This window comes from Bubalus bubalis, chromosome X (genome assembly GCF_019923935.1).
Source record: "Bubalus bubalis isolate 160015118507 breed Murrah chromosome X, NDDB_SH_1, whole genome shotgun sequence".
NCBI classification, from domain to species: Eukaryota; Metazoa; Chordata; class Mammalia; order Artiodactyla; family Bovidae; genus Bubalus; species Bubalus bubalis.
Window position 1 is genome coordinate 30,531,675 of NC_059181.1, and position 18,332 is coordinate 30,550,006.

At 38.8% G+C, this 18,332-nt stretch overlaps 1 protein-coding gene across 10 annotated transcripts in view; it reads right to left on the reverse strand.

Annotated features, from left to right (window-relative positions):
- Positions 1–18,332, reverse strand: part of DMD (dystrophin) — a 2,402,664-nt gene that overhangs the window by 12,503 nt on the left and 2,371,829 nt on the right. For all 10 annotated transcript variants that reach the window (XM_025277237.3, XM_045164452.1, XM_045164449.1 and 7 more), the window contains one exon: positions 4,845–4,937. In XM_025277237.3, the coding sequence (XP_025133022.3) occupies positions 4,845–4,937 (93 nt within the window). The remainder of the gene's footprint in view (positions 1–4,844; positions 4,938–18,332) is intronic.

Below are 18,332 nucleotides of genomic sequence, written 5' to 3' on the forward strand. Positions count from 1 at the left end.
GACTCTGTGCGACCCCATAGACGGCAGCCCACCAGGCTCCCTTGTCCCTGGGATTCTCCAGGCAAGAACACTGGAGTGGGTTGCTATTTTCTTCTCCAATGCATGAAAATGAGAAGTGAAAGTGAAGTCGCTCAGTCGTGTCCCACTCTGAGCGACCCCATGGACTGCAGCCTACCAGGCTCCTCTGCCCATGGGATTTTCCAGGCAAGAGTACTGGAGTGGGGTGCCATTGCCTTATCCGATGGGTCACAGTATGTGGAACTAAAAGAACTAGAGTTTGAGTCCTGATTCTACACAAACTATTTCAGCTTCCAGCCCTTGGTTGAGTCATTCACCAGTTCCTTTGTTATTAGTGAAGCAGAGATAGCAGTATGAAGGTTTTCAACTGCTAGGGAACAGTGTTTTTAAACCACTGGATCAGAAATCAATATAGTGGGTTGCAACTAGCATTTTATTTTTAAATACATAAAACAGAAACAGTGTGAATTGTATGTAGTAAAGAAAGTATTGTCATGAAACTTGTTTCTGATCTTTGTGTGTATATGTGAGTGTATACATGTATGTGTGGTATATATACAGTGAGTACATACATATATGTGTGTACATACACTCACAAATAACTTGTATCTTTACCCCAGTCTGAGATGTAATATGTTTCTCTTATTATGGATAATGATCAGAAAAGATCAAAAGCCACGGTTTTGAACATCAAAGATGCTAAAATGATCTTTCAAGGCCCTTCCAATTTGGGATAGTCTCTAATCCTGAGACGTTAAGAAACTCAAGATTTTTGGCTTAATATCAATGTATCTACCAACTGTTAATATAGTCCCACTAAATCCTACTATACATACACACACACACACACACACATATGTATGTGTATGTATGTATTATCATTCTTTGAAAATAAAAAAATGCCTTTAGTTAGAAATAAAGTATCCAAAAATCCACTTTTATAATTTTTAATTTTTGGTGTGAAGTAGAAAAGAATTGCTTTATTGCAGGAAGCCAAGCCAGGAGTCCAGGATAACTAGTGCTTAAAAGACCTGAACTCATCTAAGGCTTTCAGGGAAAGGTTTATAAAGACAGGGTGAGGGAGGGGGTTTGTGTGTGTGATAAGCTCATTGATTGGTTGGTGGTGAGGTAATTAGGAGTCAGCATCATCAACCTTCTGGTTCTCACCTGTCTGGGATCTAGATGCTTGAAAAACCACTTTTTAGAGTGCATCGATCATCAGCCTTTTTACAATGAGAAGACATTTTATTCATTTAAATTTATGGACAGATAGGTGTCATACTGTGACATATAACAGGAAATATATATTTAGTCTTTGTCCCTCTTCAAGGCACAATACTCTTAAAATCCTTGGAATTTCCTGTGGTGAGCAGCAGCAAAGTGTCTTTTGTTATGTGCTACTGAGGTGACTTTTGGATGGATGCTGGTTGCCAGGGGAGCCAATCAAGTTATGAGAGGGTTGGAACTTTGAGTCCTATCCCCTGACCTCTAGAAAAAGAGGAGGGCATGCCTGCGTGCTCAATCACTTCAGTTGTGTCCGACTGTTTGCAACTCCATGGACTTTAGCCCGCCAGGCTCCTTTGTCCATGGAATTCTCCAGGCAAGCATACTGGAGTGGGCTGCCATGCCTTCCTCCAGGGGATCTTCCCAACCCAGGAACTGAACCTTTGGCTCATGCACTGCAAGCAGATTCTTTACCACTGAGCCTCTAGGGAGCCCAGAGGGGAGGGGCTGGAGGTTAACTTTAATCACCAATGGCCAATTTAATCATGATTTAATCAGTCACACCTATGTAATGAAGCCTCCACATAAACCAGAAAGAAGAGGGTTTGGAGAGCTTCCTGGCTGGTGAACGTGTGGAGACAAAGTAGGGAGAGTGGTGAGCTCAGGGAGGGCATGGAAGCTCCACCCCCTTTCCCCATGCCTTGCTCTATGCATCTCTTCCATCTGGCTGTTTCTGATTATATCTTTCTATCAATATCCATGATCTAGTCAAGAAAATGTTTCTCCGAGTTGTGTGTGCTGCTCTGGCAAATTAATTGACCCAAAGACGGGGTTGTTAGAATCTCTAGTGTCTAGCCAGTGGGTCAGAAACCCAGTGGACAACCCAGACTTAAAACTGGCATTCTGAAGTGAGGAGAGGAGGGGCTGTCTTGTGGGACTGAGACCTTAACCTGTGGACTTTGATCCTATCTCTGGGTAGGTAAAAGTCAGAATCTGAGCTGAACTGGAGCATATATCTCCTGCATATACCTGCTGGTATATGAGAACTGTTTGGCAGTGTGGGAAAAAGAACCTACGCATTGTAATGGGGTACAAAATCATAAAGGGCCTATGATAAGGTATAATTTGGTAGGAATTAACAACAGCAAAAAAAAATGTCAGGGTCATCGCATCACAGAAAGACCAGTCAGCTCTTCCAGCACCTTATCTACTCTCTTATTCTGTGTTTGTTTGTTGATTTGATTGTGTTTGCTTCAGGACAATGAATGAATTCTCTCAGGCCACCAGGGTACTGTTGAGTAAGTAGGAACTTGGTTAATGGAATTGATTTCAGACAAAGCCTGCTTATGCCGTATTCTCAGACAAAGCCTGCTTATGCCGTATTTGAGAAGTCCAATTAGCACTCAGGGGATGAAATGCTTCCATAAGCACTAATTTAGTAAACACTAACCAGGCGGCCTGAAGAGAGTTTCCCAGGTTTCCATGTAAGTAAATTACCATCATACAAGTGAATGTAAGATCAGAGGCTGACTGCCAAATACCCTATCAGAGGAGGTGTATTTCTGGTCTTTCACACTCCTGTGCTGTTTAGCCTCAAGGACTTTAAGAGGGGGATGCCTAGCTCCCATCTTAAGATAATCAGGAGGGCCAGGGACCTAGTATGGGTATATAAAAGGCTGCCACTGGGGAAGCAGAGCCCTGCACCTTGCTCCAGTCTCTACTTGGATCTACTCCAGTGGTTTGGATGTGAAAGAAATGCCTGAGGTGACCACTAACTTCCCACAGAATCAGTAAACAAGCTTTCAGGCCAAGGACTTGGGATGAGACGCAGGTCTGTGACCTTCAAGAGAAAGCTGGGGGTCAGTGAAATGTGTGTGAAAGTTGGGCTCCACAGCACTGGGCCCATGAGCAGCTGTGTGACCTTGAGGAAGACCCTTGCTCTGCTTGAGGCTGACACCCTCCTGTTATCTTGAAGGGTGTTTCTAGGGTTCTCTCATGGCGCAGATGTCTCCATCATAGGAGTAATCCAGTTAATTGGGTGGTGATTTGAACGTCTAGGAGGGCTGTGTCCCCAGCTGACCATAAGCACCTTGATGGCAAGAACTTGGCATTTCTCCTTTGCATCCCTAACACCTCCGCTGGTGCATAGTAGGTGCTAGCGACAGGAGGCAGGATAAAGGTGAATGCATTTGATTTCGGTCAGACCAGCATGCAGTCTTCCTGTTATGAATCAGGGTATCTAGGGAGACAGTGAAGGCAGGATGGAGAAGAGGCTGGCCAGGTGGGGAATAAGGAGGTGGGTGGAAGACACAAGAATTGTATCTCTTAAAATCAACACATCAGAGGCACTCAGCAGTGAAAAGATGGCTGGTGCAGACATTTAAAATTAGCTTCCCCTTACGGTTCCTTAGCAACGGTCTACAGAATGTTATTGCTTTTAATGTGCATTGCACAATGCTCATGCGCACATCAAATAGCTGGGAAATGGCCACTGTTAACTGACACTGAACCAAAAGATAGGAAAAACATAGGACTGCAAACACCCTCCTCATTGCCCTTATGGAGAGGAACAAATAGCCCCATTGTCTGTTGCCCTTCCCTCCTTGGCTGCCCATTAGGGGTGCCAATCACTGGCCACTGAGCCTTGTGCTTTCTCCCCTTGGCTTCTCTAGAATTTCCTTCTATTTGCTCACAGGTGACTGCTACCATTATGTTTTTTTTTTAATTGAAGTATAACTGACATAAGACATTATATTATTATCAGGTGTACAACCTAGTGATTTGACATTTGTATGCATTGTGAAATGATCACCCTAATAGGTCTATGTACCATCTGTCACCATACAAAGTTACAGGTCTTTCTCTTGCGATGAGAACTCCTAAGATTTTCACTCTTAGCAATTTTCAGATTTGCAATACAATATTATTGACTCTTGTCCACATGCTCTCTGCCATTCTTTTTATTCACTGAAGGGGGAGCGGGTCAGTGACTTTGTTTTATGTTAGGGCAATGAACCAAGAAAAATAGTCCAAGAAACAAATGCCTTTCTTTGTGAAAATTGTATTCTATCTAAGGAAGTGAAAAAAATAACAAACTAGTACATATATATTTAACTGTACTTACATTTAAATGAAGGGGTAAGATACAGTTTTAAAATATACATAAAGGGCATCAGATTGCAAGCTCAAGTGCCCACCACTACTATACACTAGGCATATTCTGCACTTTGCTGTATCACGTGGTAGCTGTATGTCTCTGGTAAAGGCACCGTCAAGGCATTAATTTCCTCATCTGTAAATCTCACTTAGTAATTAGTCCACAGTAAAAGCTATCTCATCATTAACTCTTCAGACTAATGTGCCAAGCAAGGAAGACACCTTATAAATGTTAAGTTCTTATTTCTGGAAACAGGTTATTTGAATTGAAAACACTCTAAGTCAGAAATTCACATTTGAAAAGAAATTCTTCTCACAATGATCCCAAGTTGGCATTCTGTCAGCACTTGTTTATGTTAACATGGAAACTACACATGCCAGTTGTGTATGGCAGTGAGTAGTCTACTTCCGGTGAGTCTGAGTGACTTCCGAGTCATAGCACTTACCTCTGGAACTAGGGAAGGAGTTGTTGAGTTGCTCCATCACTTCCTCTAACCCTGTGCTTGAGTCCTGGGGAGGACTGAGAAGGTCTTCCTCACCTAAATCAAATCAAACACAAATAATGGCAAATTACACTTCAGGGAAAAAACAGTGAGACTAGAGAAAAGGTTCATGATAGCATTTTAAATTCCATCATAAATTCTTTGCCACTTGTTCATAAATAACAGAAATAAAAATAACCTCTCAAGCTTACTAATTAGGGAGCAGTTCCTTCAAGGGATGAAGAATTTCATGCAGATATTTGTGTACATCATTATCTTTGGAAAAGAAAACTGTGTACCTGCTTAGAAGTTAAGATAAAGTTGCCATAACTTGCTTATGCCCCATTAACAAATATGAAATGCTGTTCTTTGTAATAAAAAAGGATTAGTGCACACTTGCAGTGTGTCTCTTCACAAAAGAAGAATGTGACATTTTGAATTCACTTTATGAATGTAAGGAGTGAAGACACTGATGTATTTTTTCCACTCTTTCCTTTGACATTTAACAAAAAAAAACAAACAAAACTCAAGTACCTTTGAAGTCCAGTTTAATAGGGAGAAATAAGAATTTCATGTGACCTATAAAGGTAATGAAATATTGGTATTTTAAGGACTGTACGTATTGAGATACTAGAAGTTATGTTCCTTTCCCCTTTGTTACATGGGGTTACTTCATAATTATGTTTTTGGAGGCTTACAAAGGGAAACTTGTTTTTAATTTTTGAGAATTTGTTTCTGTGAAAAGAGAAAGATGATTTGGAAGGAAAGGAGGTTAGGCATGGATGGTCTTCTGGGGATGGGAGTCTCCTTGTAGAGTTTGTTGATCTGTGTCTCTACTTTTTATTTATGTCAAGGAAATACACCTCAAATAGCATTTGCAGTAAGGAGAAATTTCTTAAGAGCAAACAAAATTATTTTGAACTTTGAAGGTCTCTGAAAGTCATTTTTCATAACATTCAATCTTCCAACTGTGAAAATAACGTGTTTTCGAGTTCTGTTTGTTCAGTACATTGTCACTTCCATTTAAAACAAGACCTTGTTTCAGCAAATCAACAATAATGGACACACTTAAGGACAACCTCAGGTTCACATCTGACTTTAAAAGGGAGCCAGTGACATAATGACTTAAATATGCTTGTCATTTCCTTTGGTCTATGCCACTTGCAATTTCATCTCTGATTATAACCCTGCATTTATTACCAAGTTTTCACCTTTTCTTTCTTAAAGCAGAAGCTGAAAGAATCATTGGCAATGCTCACCACTGAGATAAAATCATATGCAAGGTGAATGTGAGACTGTATACCATTATTAGAAAGGAGGGCTAAGGACCTGGGAGAGGAAAAAACCTCTCTGATTCGGTGAGTCTCCTGGTAACATACCATAGGAAACCTCTTTGAAGTACTAAGGACAGGAAATGATTGCTAAAGAATTCAGGTCATAAGGTGGAAAAGGAAGTTAGAATATTTATCCATCCACACGCACAAACTACTTGCTCATATCCATGCCTTTAAAAATCAAAGAATGAAATTCAGCATCTGTCATTTCTTCTTGCCTGTGCTTTTAGACTACCGTCATCTGAAAAAGATGGAATGAATGAAAGATCGCCAGAAGGAACAGGATGCTGACAGCTGCAGGGTTGATCACGTCTCTTGGTTCCATTACCAATTACAAAATTTTGCTGATTTGGGGAACATGGGCATTTTTCATGGCATCAAGTCAACTTCAGTGATTGTACACATTACAGAATAAGTCGGTACCAACAGAGACACTCGTGAGCAGCTATGTTAATATTTCTGACAGTTTAATTACCTCACGCTGGAGCTCTAGGAACTCCACTGGACTGTGATTAAGGTTTACGTGCAGTTCAATGAAGTGACTGACATTCTTCTCCCTGAATTACTTCAAGGATCAAAAAATAGTATAAACCTAATGATGTCAACCAGGCATAACTATCATCTATGAGTCTCAAAGGTATGTGTCTGAGTAGGAATGTAAACTTGGCTTCTTGGTTTCAGTGGAAATTTTCATGGCAGTGATCAATGTGTCTATTCAAACAGTTTTTGAAGGCCTATTACATCCTAGGTGTAAACATAAACAGGTAAAATATAATCTGTTCTTAAGATTTTCACAGTAAGCAGAAACTCCTTTGGGTTTAACTAATCTCCTTTAAGAATCAAAATCAGAATTATATATATGCATGAGCAGAGGTGAATCAACCACCAAAAAATGCTTTTTACAGCCTAATATTTTCTGTCAGATTATACTGGAAAAGTGAAAACAGCTGAATGACACCTGAAATTAAAGTAATGCCACTGGACTATTCAACACTGAGCCAGATTTTAAATGTTAAAAAAAATTCAAAACAGATTTATTTATAAATTCAAATGTTTCTCAAAAGCCAACTATGTGGCAGGCAACTGCTCCGAGCAGCAGTCACCAACCTTTTTGGCACCAGCAACCGATTTCGTGGAGGACAATTTTCCCACAGACCAGGGTGGGGGCGATGGTTTCTACATGATTCAAGCACGTTACATTTGTTGTGCACTTTATTTCTAGTTTTATTACATCAGCTCCACCTCATACCATCAGGCATGAGATCCTGGAGGTTGGGGACCCTGGGTTTTGAGTACTGAGATTATAGCAATACACAACTAAAAAGCTTGGTCTCCATGGAGCCATTCTTATAGAGGAATACAGGCCTCAGAAAAAAGGGCCAGGGAAGGGCAGTGAGGAAGACTCTGCAGAAAGGCGAGTCTAAGAAGTCCTCATTAATAAGGGGCAGGTGAGCTAAAGTGTTAGGAACTTAAAGTAGTTATTAGAAAGAAGAGTTAGAGCCATGTAGCTAATTGAAGGAAGAGTGCAGACAGAGAGAATAGCAAATGCAGAGACTCTGAGGGGAGAGTATGATTGGCTTGTTCCAAGAAGACCAGGAAGTTGGCTAGGGCATACAAAGTAAAGTGACCAAGTGTTAGAGGGCACGTGCTTCCCTGGCCCAGGAATTTGGACACGGTCATATGCCCTGCTTTGGCCAATGGAATTTTAGCAGATATGACATAAGCAGAAGCTTGTAATGTCCTTGGGTGATTGGGCTTGCTTTCTTGTGCTTATGTGCCATAAGAAGTACAGGATCCAGTGGTTTGCTGACCCAAGGAGGATGAGAGACACGTCAAACAGACTTGACCCCAACCCACAACTAGGAGTTGTGCTAGTTGAGCTCCAGCACAACTCCAGTCAACCAATAGATGCATGAATGACAAATACATACCTTGAGAATTTTGCGATTATTTTGTTACATAGCAATAGCTGACTGGTATACTCTGTTTTGGAATAGCTCAACTGGAATTCTATCACGTCCACTAGCTTTGCTCATAGTGATGCTTTCTAAGGCCCACTTGACTTCACATTCCAGGATGTCTGGCTCTAGGTCAGTGATCATACCATCGTGATTATCTGGGTCGTGAAGATCTTTTTTGTACAGTTTTTCTGTGTATTCTTGCCATCTCTTCTTAATATCTTCTGCTTCTGTTAGGTCCGTACCATTTCTGTCCTTTATCGAGCCCATCTTTGCATGAAATGTTCCTTTGGTATCTCTGATTTTCTTGAAGAGATCTCTAGTCTTTCCCATTCTGTTGTTTTCCTCTATTTCTTTGCATTGATTGCTGAAGAAGGCTTTCTTATCTCTTCTTGCTATTCTTTGGAACTCTGCATTCAGATGTTTATTTCTTTCCTTTTCTCCTTTGCTTTCGCTTCTCTTCTTTTCACAGCTATTTGTAAGGCCTTCAGAGACAGTCATTTTGCTTTTTTGCATTTCTTTTCCATGGGGATGGTCTTGATCCCTGTCTCCTATACAATGTCACGAACCTCATTCCATAGTTCATCAGGTACTCTATCTATCAGATCTAGGCCCTTAAATCTATTTCTTAGCAGTGGCCACAGGACTGGAAAAGGTCAGTTTTCATTCCAATCCCAAAGAAAGGCAATGCCAAAGAATGCTCAAACTACCGCACAATTGCACTCATCTCACACGCTAGTAAAGTAATGCTTAAAATTCTCCAAGCCAGGCTTCAGCAATATGTGAACTGTGAACTTCCTGATGTTCAAGCTGGTTTTAGAAAAGGCAGAGGAACCAGAGATCAAATTGCCAACATCCGCTGGATCATGGAAACAGCAAGAGAGTTCCAGAAAAACATCTATTTCTGCTTTATTGACTATGCCAAAGCCTTTGATTGTGTGGATCACAATAAACTGTGGAAAATTCTGAAAGAGATGGGAATACCAGACCACCTGATCTGCCTCTTGAGAAACCTGTATGCAGGTCAGGAAGCAACAGTTAGAACTGGACATGGAACAAGAGACTGGTTCCAAATAGGAAAAGGAATACGTCAAGGCTGTATATTGTCACCCTGTTTATTTAACTTATATGCAGAGTACATCATGAGAAGCGCTGGACTGGAAGAAACACAAGCTGGAATCAAGATTGCCGGGAGAAATATCAATAACCTCAGATATGCAGATGACACCACCCTTATGGCAGAAAGTGAAGAGGAACTAAAAAGCCTCTTGATGAAGGTGAAAGTGGAGAGTGAAAAGTTGGCTTAAAGCTCAACATTCAGAAAACGAAGATCATGGCATCTGGTCCCATCACTTCATGGCAAATAGATGGGGAAACAGTGGAAACAGTGTCAGGCTTTATTTTTCTGGGCTCCAAAGTCACTGCAGATGGTGACTGCAGCCATGAAATTAAAAGATGCTTACTCCTTGGAAGGAAAGTTATGACCAACCTAGATAGCATATTCAAAAGCAGAGACATTACTTTGCCAACAAAGGTCCATCTAGTTAAGGCTATGGTTTTTCCTGTGGTCATGCATGGATGTGAGAGTTGGACTGTGAAGAAGACTGAGCGCCGAAGAATTGATGTTTTTGAACTGTGGTGTTGGAGAAGACTCTTGAGAGTCCCTTGGACTGCAAGGAGATCCAACCAGTCCATTCTGAAGGAGATCAGCCCTGGGATTTCTTTGGAAGGAATGATGCTAAAGCTGAAACTCCAGTACTTTGGCCACCTCATGCGAAGAGTTGACTCACTGGAAAAGACTCTGATGTTGGGAGGGATTGGGGGCAGGAGGAGAAGGGGACGACAGAGGATGAGATGGCTGGATGGCATCACTGACTCGATGGACATGAGTCTGAGTGAACTCCGGGAGTTGGTGATGGACAGGGAGGCCTGGCGTGCTGCGATTCATGGGGTCGCAAAGAGTCGGACACGACTGAGCGACTGATCTGAGATCTGAGATACTGTGTTTTAATGGACTGAACCAGCAAGATACCAATGTTTACAGATTATCTTAATCATATGCGGATATGTAGCTATACTATAATGTGAAGGCGTTAGGCGCTCAGTCATGTCCGGCTCTTTGTGACCCCATGGAGTACAGCCCACCAGGCTCCTCTATCCCTGGAATTCTCCAGGCAAAAATACTAGAGTGGGTAGCCATTCCCTTATCCAGGGGATCTTCCCAACCTACGGATCGAACCTGGGTCTCCTGCATTGCAGGCCGATTCTTCATGGCCTGAGCCACCAATATTACAGGCAACTCCAAAATGTTCCTGACTCCAACAACAATATAGTGACCATAAACCTCCTCCCACCAAAACAACCCTCATTTGTTCAACAAGAAAACATTTATTGAGTTCTAACTGTGTACACTGGGAACTTGGCCAGCCATCATCTCTACTTCACCAATGCATTGCCTGCTAAGATAGCACTGCCAATTTTTAAGGGATTTCTAACTTAGTTAATTGCAATTCTTTAGCATTAATACTTCAATTCTCCAATCCAAGGTAATTCCCACAGATGTCCATAAAAATCCTTTTTGCATTATTAGTCCTCCTTTTCATGGTTTGTCTGAAGTTGGTCCAAAGAAATGATAGAAACATTTTAAAAAGATAAATGTTTCAAAATAAGGAAAGACATAGTCAAAGTTAAAACAGCACTCTGATATAGTATAATATGCTAGACACTGCTGAAGTGAAGAGAAAAGGAGATGGCTCAATTAAGTCTGAGATAAAAGAAATGAAATCGTTTGCTATGGGCAAGACATTCTTCAAGTCTTCTGAAATTCACCATGGTTTTAGGCTTTTTTGAAAGGAAGAGATCCCATCTATCTGATTTGCCTGTCAATTCAAATGATAATTTTACTTGCTTAAAAAGTGACGTTAGCCAAAAGTGGTGCAGCTGAGACACACGAATCCTTACACCCATTATTCTCTTTATACCCAAGTGAACTGTTGCTGTTTTCTCTTCATATAAAAGGAAGCTGTGTAAAGTGAAAGTGAAAGTCGCTCAGTTGTGTCTGACTCTTTGTGACCCCATGGGCTATACAGTCCATGGAATTCTCTAGGCCAGAATACTGGAGTGGGTAGCCGTTCCCTTCTCCAGGGGATCTTTCCAACCCAGGAATCAAACTCAGGTCTCCTGCATTGCAGGCGGATTCTTTACCAGCTGAGCCACCAGGGAAGCCCAAGAATTCTGGAGTGAGTAGCCTATCCCTTCTCCAGGGGATTTTCCCGACACAGGAATCAAACTGGGGTTTCCAGCAATGCAGGCAGATTCTTTACCAACTGAGCTACCAGGGAAGCCCATTAGAACATTATTTTCTCTTAAAAAAGGTGACTGTGTATAAACAAATATACCCACCATTATTTTTTTTGGATTACTTATCTAAATCACATATTCTGTTTTAACTAATTTCCAACTGGATGTGTGATAACTTATTATGTTGTCCCTGCATTTCTCTAGTTTTTCTTAAGAAAAAAAAAAAAAAAGATTTCTCCTGTACGTGATACTTACCTTCAGTGACTTTTTGAAATCATGATCTGGGATAGACAATAGATGGTTTTTTGTTGTTGTTCTTTGGTCACTAAGTCTTATCTGACTCTTTGTGACCCTATGGACTGTGGCCCACCAGGCTCCTCTGTCCATTGAATTTCCCAGGCAAGAATACTGGAGTGGGTTGCCATTTCCTTCTCCAGGGGATCTTCTGGACCCAGGGATCAAACCTGCATCTCTTGTGTTGGCAGGCAGGTTCTTTACCACTGAGCCATCAGGAAAGCTCAGGATGGTATCAATTCTACATAAAAATACTGTGTTTAAGTTCTCTAATATATTAATGGTATATAGTGATGATGCTGATTACTAGCTGGTTTGTGTTGAATGGTGATGAAAGATACTGAAATTAATAGCTATTATTCATTTTTTATTTCTATTAAGATCTAATTGATATATAATATTTTATTAATTTGAGATGGACAACATGATTCTTTGAAATATGTATATACTGTGAATTGATTACCACAGTTAACATTCATCACCATAGTTATAAATCTTAAAAGTTTTCATCACAAGTATAAAAGATTTAATCTCTTAGTAACTTAAAAAAAATTGAAATACAGTTGATTTACAATGTTGTGTTAGTTTCAGGTGTACAGCAAGGGGACTCATATATATATATATATTTCTTTTTCATATTCTTTTCCATTATAGGTAATTACAAGATACTGAATATTCTTCCCAGCGCTTACAGTAAGACCCTGCTGTTTATATATTTTATATATAGTAGTGTGTATCTGTTAATCCCATACTACTAATTTATTCCCTTTCCCCTTTGGTAATCATTTGTTTTCTTTGTCTGTGATTCTATTTGTTCTGCAAATAAAGTTAACTTGTATCATTCTTTAGATTCCACATATAAGTGACATCATATGGTATCTCTTTTTCTCTGTCTGATTTACTTTACTTAGTATGATCATCTCTAGGTCTATCCATGCTGCTGCACAACTTTCAAATATACAAATACAGTATCGTTAACTGTAATCCCCATGATGTATGTTATAGCTCATGCAGGACTAATTTATAACTGGAAGTTTGTACTTTTTGACCACTTTTCCTAACCCCCTGCATATGGCAACCACCATTCTGTTCTCTGCACCATTTTACATTTGCACCAAGATATCACCAAGGTGATATCTCATGGTTCTGATTTGCATTTCGCTGATGATTAGTGACGTTCACCACCTTTTCATGTACTTTGCTGGCCACTGGTATATCTTCTTTGGTAAAATGTCTAATTGATCTTCTGCCCATTTTTCAGATTGTTGGTTCTATTGAGTTCTTTACAAAATCTCGATATTCTCCTTATAAGATATAGGATTTGCAAATATTTTCTCCCATTCTGTAGGTTGCATTTTCATTTTCCTGATGGTTTTGTTCACTGTACATGAGCTTTTTATTTGATGTAGTCATTTTGTTTTTCTTGCCTTTATGTTTGGTATCAACTCAAAAAGTCATCGGCAAGATATATCACAGACCTTACCACCTGTGTTTTCTTCTAGGATTTTCATGGTTTCAGGTCTTACAGTAAGTTTTTAATCCATTTTGAATGGATTTTCACATATGGTCCAGTTTCAGTCTTTTGAATGTGGCTGTGCAGTTTTCCCATACTATTTTCTGAAGAGACTCCTTTCCTATTGTATGTTTTTAGCTCCTTTGTTGTAAATTAATTCCCCATATGTGTGAGGGTTATTTATGGGCCCTCTGATCTGTTCATCTGTATATCTGTCATTATGCCAAAACCATATCATTTTTACTTCTGTGCCTTTGTAATACAGTTTGAAATCAGGCAACATGAGGCCGCCTGCTTTGCTCTTTTTTTTTCTCAAGACTGCTTTGGCTATTTAGGTTCTTTTTTGTGGTTCCATACAAATTTTTGGATTTTTTATTCTCTTTATGTGGAAAATGCCATGAAACTTTGATAGAAATTGCCTTGAATCTGTAGATTGCAATGGGTGGTAAAGACTTTTTAACAACAGCTATTCTTTCAATCCATGAGCATGAAGTATCTTTCATTTATGTTTTATTCAATTTCTTTCATCATTGTCTTACAGCTTTTAGTGTACAGGTTTTTCACTGCCTTATTCTGAGGTATTTTATTCTTTTGATGCAATTATAAATGGGATTATTTTATTTCTCTTTCTCATAGTTTGTTATTAACATGTAAAAATGCAACAGATTTTTGTATATTGAGTTTTTATCCTGCAACTTTACTAAATTCATTGAGTTCTAACAGTTACTTGGTAGGGCCTTTCAGGTTTTCTTATATATATTATGATGTCATTTGCAAATATAGATAAATTTACTACTTTCTTTCTGGTTTGTGTGCCTTTGATTCTTTTTCTTGCCTAATTATGCTGGCTAGGACTTTCAGCATTATGTTGAACAAAAGCAGCAAGAGTAGGCATTCTTGTCTTCTGATGTTAGTGGAAGCTTTCACCACTGAATAGCCTATCTTTCAGTGTCCTATCTGTTTGCCTTTTCACACTGTTCATGGGGTTCTCAAGGCAAGAATACTGGAGTGGTTTGCCATTCCCTTCTCCAGTGGACCACGTTTTGTCAGAACTCTCCACCATGACCTGTCCATTTTGGGTGGCCCTACACGGCATAGCTCATAGTTTCACTGAGTTAGACAAGGCTGTGGTCCATTTTCTGGGCCCCGATGTTAGCTGTGGGCTTGTCATACATGGCCTTTATTATGTTGACATGCATGTGCTCTATACCCATTTTGTTGAGAATTTTTATCATGAATGGATGCTAAATTTTGTCAAATGCTTTTTCTTCACCTGTTGGGATAATCATGTGATTTTTATCTTTCATTAATGTAGTATATCATATTTATTGATTTGTATATATTGAACTGGGCTTCCCAGGTGGCTCAGTGGTAAAAAATCTGCTTGCCGATGCAGGAGATGTGGGTTTGATCCCCGGGTCAGGAAGATCCCCTAGAGAAGGAAATGGCAACCCACTCCAGTATTGTTGCCTGGGAAATTCCATGGACAGAGGAGCCTGGTGGGCTATAGTCCATGGGATTGCAGACAGTCGGATATGACTAAGCGACTAAACATATACACACACACTGAACCATCCTTGCAACACAGGGATAAATCCCCCTTGGTTATGGTGTATGATCCTTTTAATGTACTGTTGAATATGGTCTGCTAATATTTTCTGGAGAAATTTTGCATCTGTATTCATCAGATACTGGTCTATAGTTTTGTTGTAGTGTCCTTATCTGTCTTTAGTATCAAAGTAATGCTGGCCTTGTAAAATAATTTGGGGGTGTAGTCTCAAATTTTTTTAAGTGTTTGAGGATTGGTATTAATTCTTTGTGTTTGGTAGAAATCACCAGAGAAACCATCTGATTATGGGCTTTTTCTGGGGGGGGGGGACTTTTGTTTATAGATTCAATCTCCTTTCTCATTGTTGATCTGTTCAGATTTTGTTTCTTCATGATTCAGTCTTGGTAGGTTGCATGTTTCTAGGTATTTATTGTTTTCTTCTAGATTATCCAATTTGTTTCCATATAATTATTCTTAATAGTTCTGTGATCTTTTGTATTTCTGGTTTAAGTTGTAATATCTCTTCTTACATTTCTGATTTTATATTTGAGTTCTTTTTTTTTCTTAGTTTGTCTAAAGGTTTGTCATTTTCATTTAGCTTTTCAAAAAGGAACTAAAAATAAGCTTTTAGTTTCAATGATATTTTCCATTATCTTTTTCATCTCTATTTCTGTCCTAATCTTTCTTTCCTTCTATTAACTTTGGATGTTGTTTGTTCTTCTTTTTCTAGTTCCCTGAGGTGTAAAGTCAGGTTTTTTGTTTGAGATTTTTCTTGTTTCTTCTTGCAGGCATTTATTATTATGAACTTCCCTCTCATAACTGCTTTGCTACATCCCATAACTTTTGTATGTTGTATTTGAATTTGTCTCAAGGTATTTTTTATTTCACTTTTGATTTCTTCATCAATCCATTTGTAGTTTCAGTGGTGTGTTATTAAATATTCACACATTTGTGAATTTTCCAGTTTTCTTCTTGAAATTGGTTTTTGGTTTTTATTATATTATTGTCAAAAAGATGCTGGATATGGTTTCAGTCTTCTTAAATTTATTGAGACTTGTTTTGTGGTCTAAGATATGATGTATCCTAAAGAATGTTGCCGCCTAGAAAATATTCCATGTGCACTTGAGAAGAATGTACTCTGCTGCATTTGGAAGAAATGTTCTCTAACTGCTCATCTGATCTAATGTATAGTCCCATGCTTCCTTATTGATTTTCTGCCTGGGTAACCTATCCACTGATATTAAGTGAGGTATGGTTAAATCCCCTACTATTACTGTACTGGTATCTGTTTTTTCCCTTCAGGTCTGTTAATATTTGCCTTATATTCACCATGTTGGGTGAAATAAATATTTACAAATGTTATAGGTCTGATTGGACTGACCTCTTTATCATTATGTAATGCCCTTTTTTGTCTCTTATTTTAGTTGTTTCAAAGTCTATTTGATATAAGTAAAGCTATCCCAGGTTTCTTTTGGTTATTTCTGTGAAATATCTTTTTCCATCCCTTTCATCTCTGTGTCTTTACATCTTTTTAAAATATTTTTTTGATGTGGGCCATCTTTAAAGTTTTTATTGAATTTGTCACAATATTGTTTCCATTTTATGTTTTGTTTTTTTTGGCTGTGAGGCATGGTGGATCTTAGCTCCCTGACCAGGGGTTGAACCCTCGCCTCCTGCATTGGAAGGTAAAGTCCTAACCACTGGACTACCAGGGAAGTCCTTTTCTATGTCTTTACATCTGAAGTGAGTTTTTTTTAATAGGAAGCCTATAGCAAGGTCTTATTTCCTGCTGTTTCTGTCAGAAAGGCTTCTGTTAAATTTTATTTAAATTTCAAAGTTACAGAAAAATTCTAAGAATAGTAAAATAGTCTCCTGTATACCATTTACCTTGATTCACCAAGTGTTAATATGTTGCCATATTTGCTTTGCTTCTTTCTCTAGGGACATAGATTTGTTATTGTTGTTATTATTATTAGTGACCCATTTTCATTCCAATGTAAGGTTCAGGCCCCTTTATTCCTAAGTACTTCATCATTATCTCTTTGAACTCTTATTTTATGGAACCACACTGGCACTATATTATCATCTAGTGTGTAGACTATATTTAAATCTCACCAACTGCCTTTATAATACCCTTTATAACTATAACCAAATACATGTATGTGTAACATATATACTTATATATTTTTTCTCTGATCCAGGTCATGTATTATTGCATTTCTTTGTCACATGTCTTCTTTCTCCTTTTTATTTGGTGGGGGGGAGTATAGTTGATTTACAGTGTTGTGCTAACTTTCTGCTGTATGGTAAAATGATTCATATTATACATAATATCATACACATTATACATATATCCATTCTTTGTAAATATTCTTTCCCAATATGGTTCATCATAGTATACTAGTTATAGTTCTCTGTGCCCTACAGTAGGACTTTGTTTATCCATTCCATATATAAGAGTTTACATCTGCTAACCCTGATCTCCTCTCCCTTGGCAATCACCAGTTTATTCCCTATGTCTGTGAGTCTGTTTCTGTTTCATAGATAGGTTCATTTGTGTCATATTTTAGATTCCACATACAAGTGATACCATGTGGTATTTGTCTTTCTGACTTACTTCACTTAGTATGATAATCTAGAGTTACATCCACATTGCTGCAAATGACATTATTTTGTTCTTTTTTTAGGGCTGGGTAGTGTTCCAATGTATATATGTGCCACATCTTCTTTATTCATTCCTCTGCTGATGGACATTTAGGTCATGTAACTGTCTTGGCTATTATGAATAGTGCTGCTGTGAACATAGGGGTGCATGTGTCTCTTTGGATTAGAGTTTTTTCTGGATATATGCCTAGGAGTGGGATTGCTGGGTCATGTGGTCATACTATTTTTAGTTTTCTGAGGAACCTCTATACTGTTTTCCATAGTGCCTTCACCAGCTTACATTCCTGCCAACAACAGTGTAGGCATGTTGCCTTTTCTCCACATCTTCTCTGCCATTTGTTATTTGTAGAGTTTTAATATGGCAATTCTGACCAGTGTGAGGTGATACCTCATGTAGTCTTGATTTGCATTTTTCTGATAATTAGTGATGCTGAGCATCTTTTCATGTGGCTATTGGCCATTTGTAGTTTCTTCTTTAGAGAATGTCTATTTAGGTCTTCTGCCCACTTTTCAATTGGGTTGTTTATTTATTTTTTTTTGCTGGTGAGTTGTATGAGCTGTTTGTATATTTTGGAAATTAGGCCCTTATTGGCTGTATCATTTGCAAATGGTATCTCCCATTCCATAGGCTGTCTTTTCATTTTGCTTATGGTTTCCTTTGCTGTGCAAAAGTTTTTAAGTTTGATTAGGTTCCATTTCTTTATTTCTATTGCCTTGGGAGACTGTAAGTCTTGCTTTTCAGCCATTTAGCCACTCTTATATTGTGATTGGGGGATTTAGTCCACTTAAAGTAATTTTTGATAGGTATGTACTTCAGTTCAGTTCAGTCACTCAGTCGTG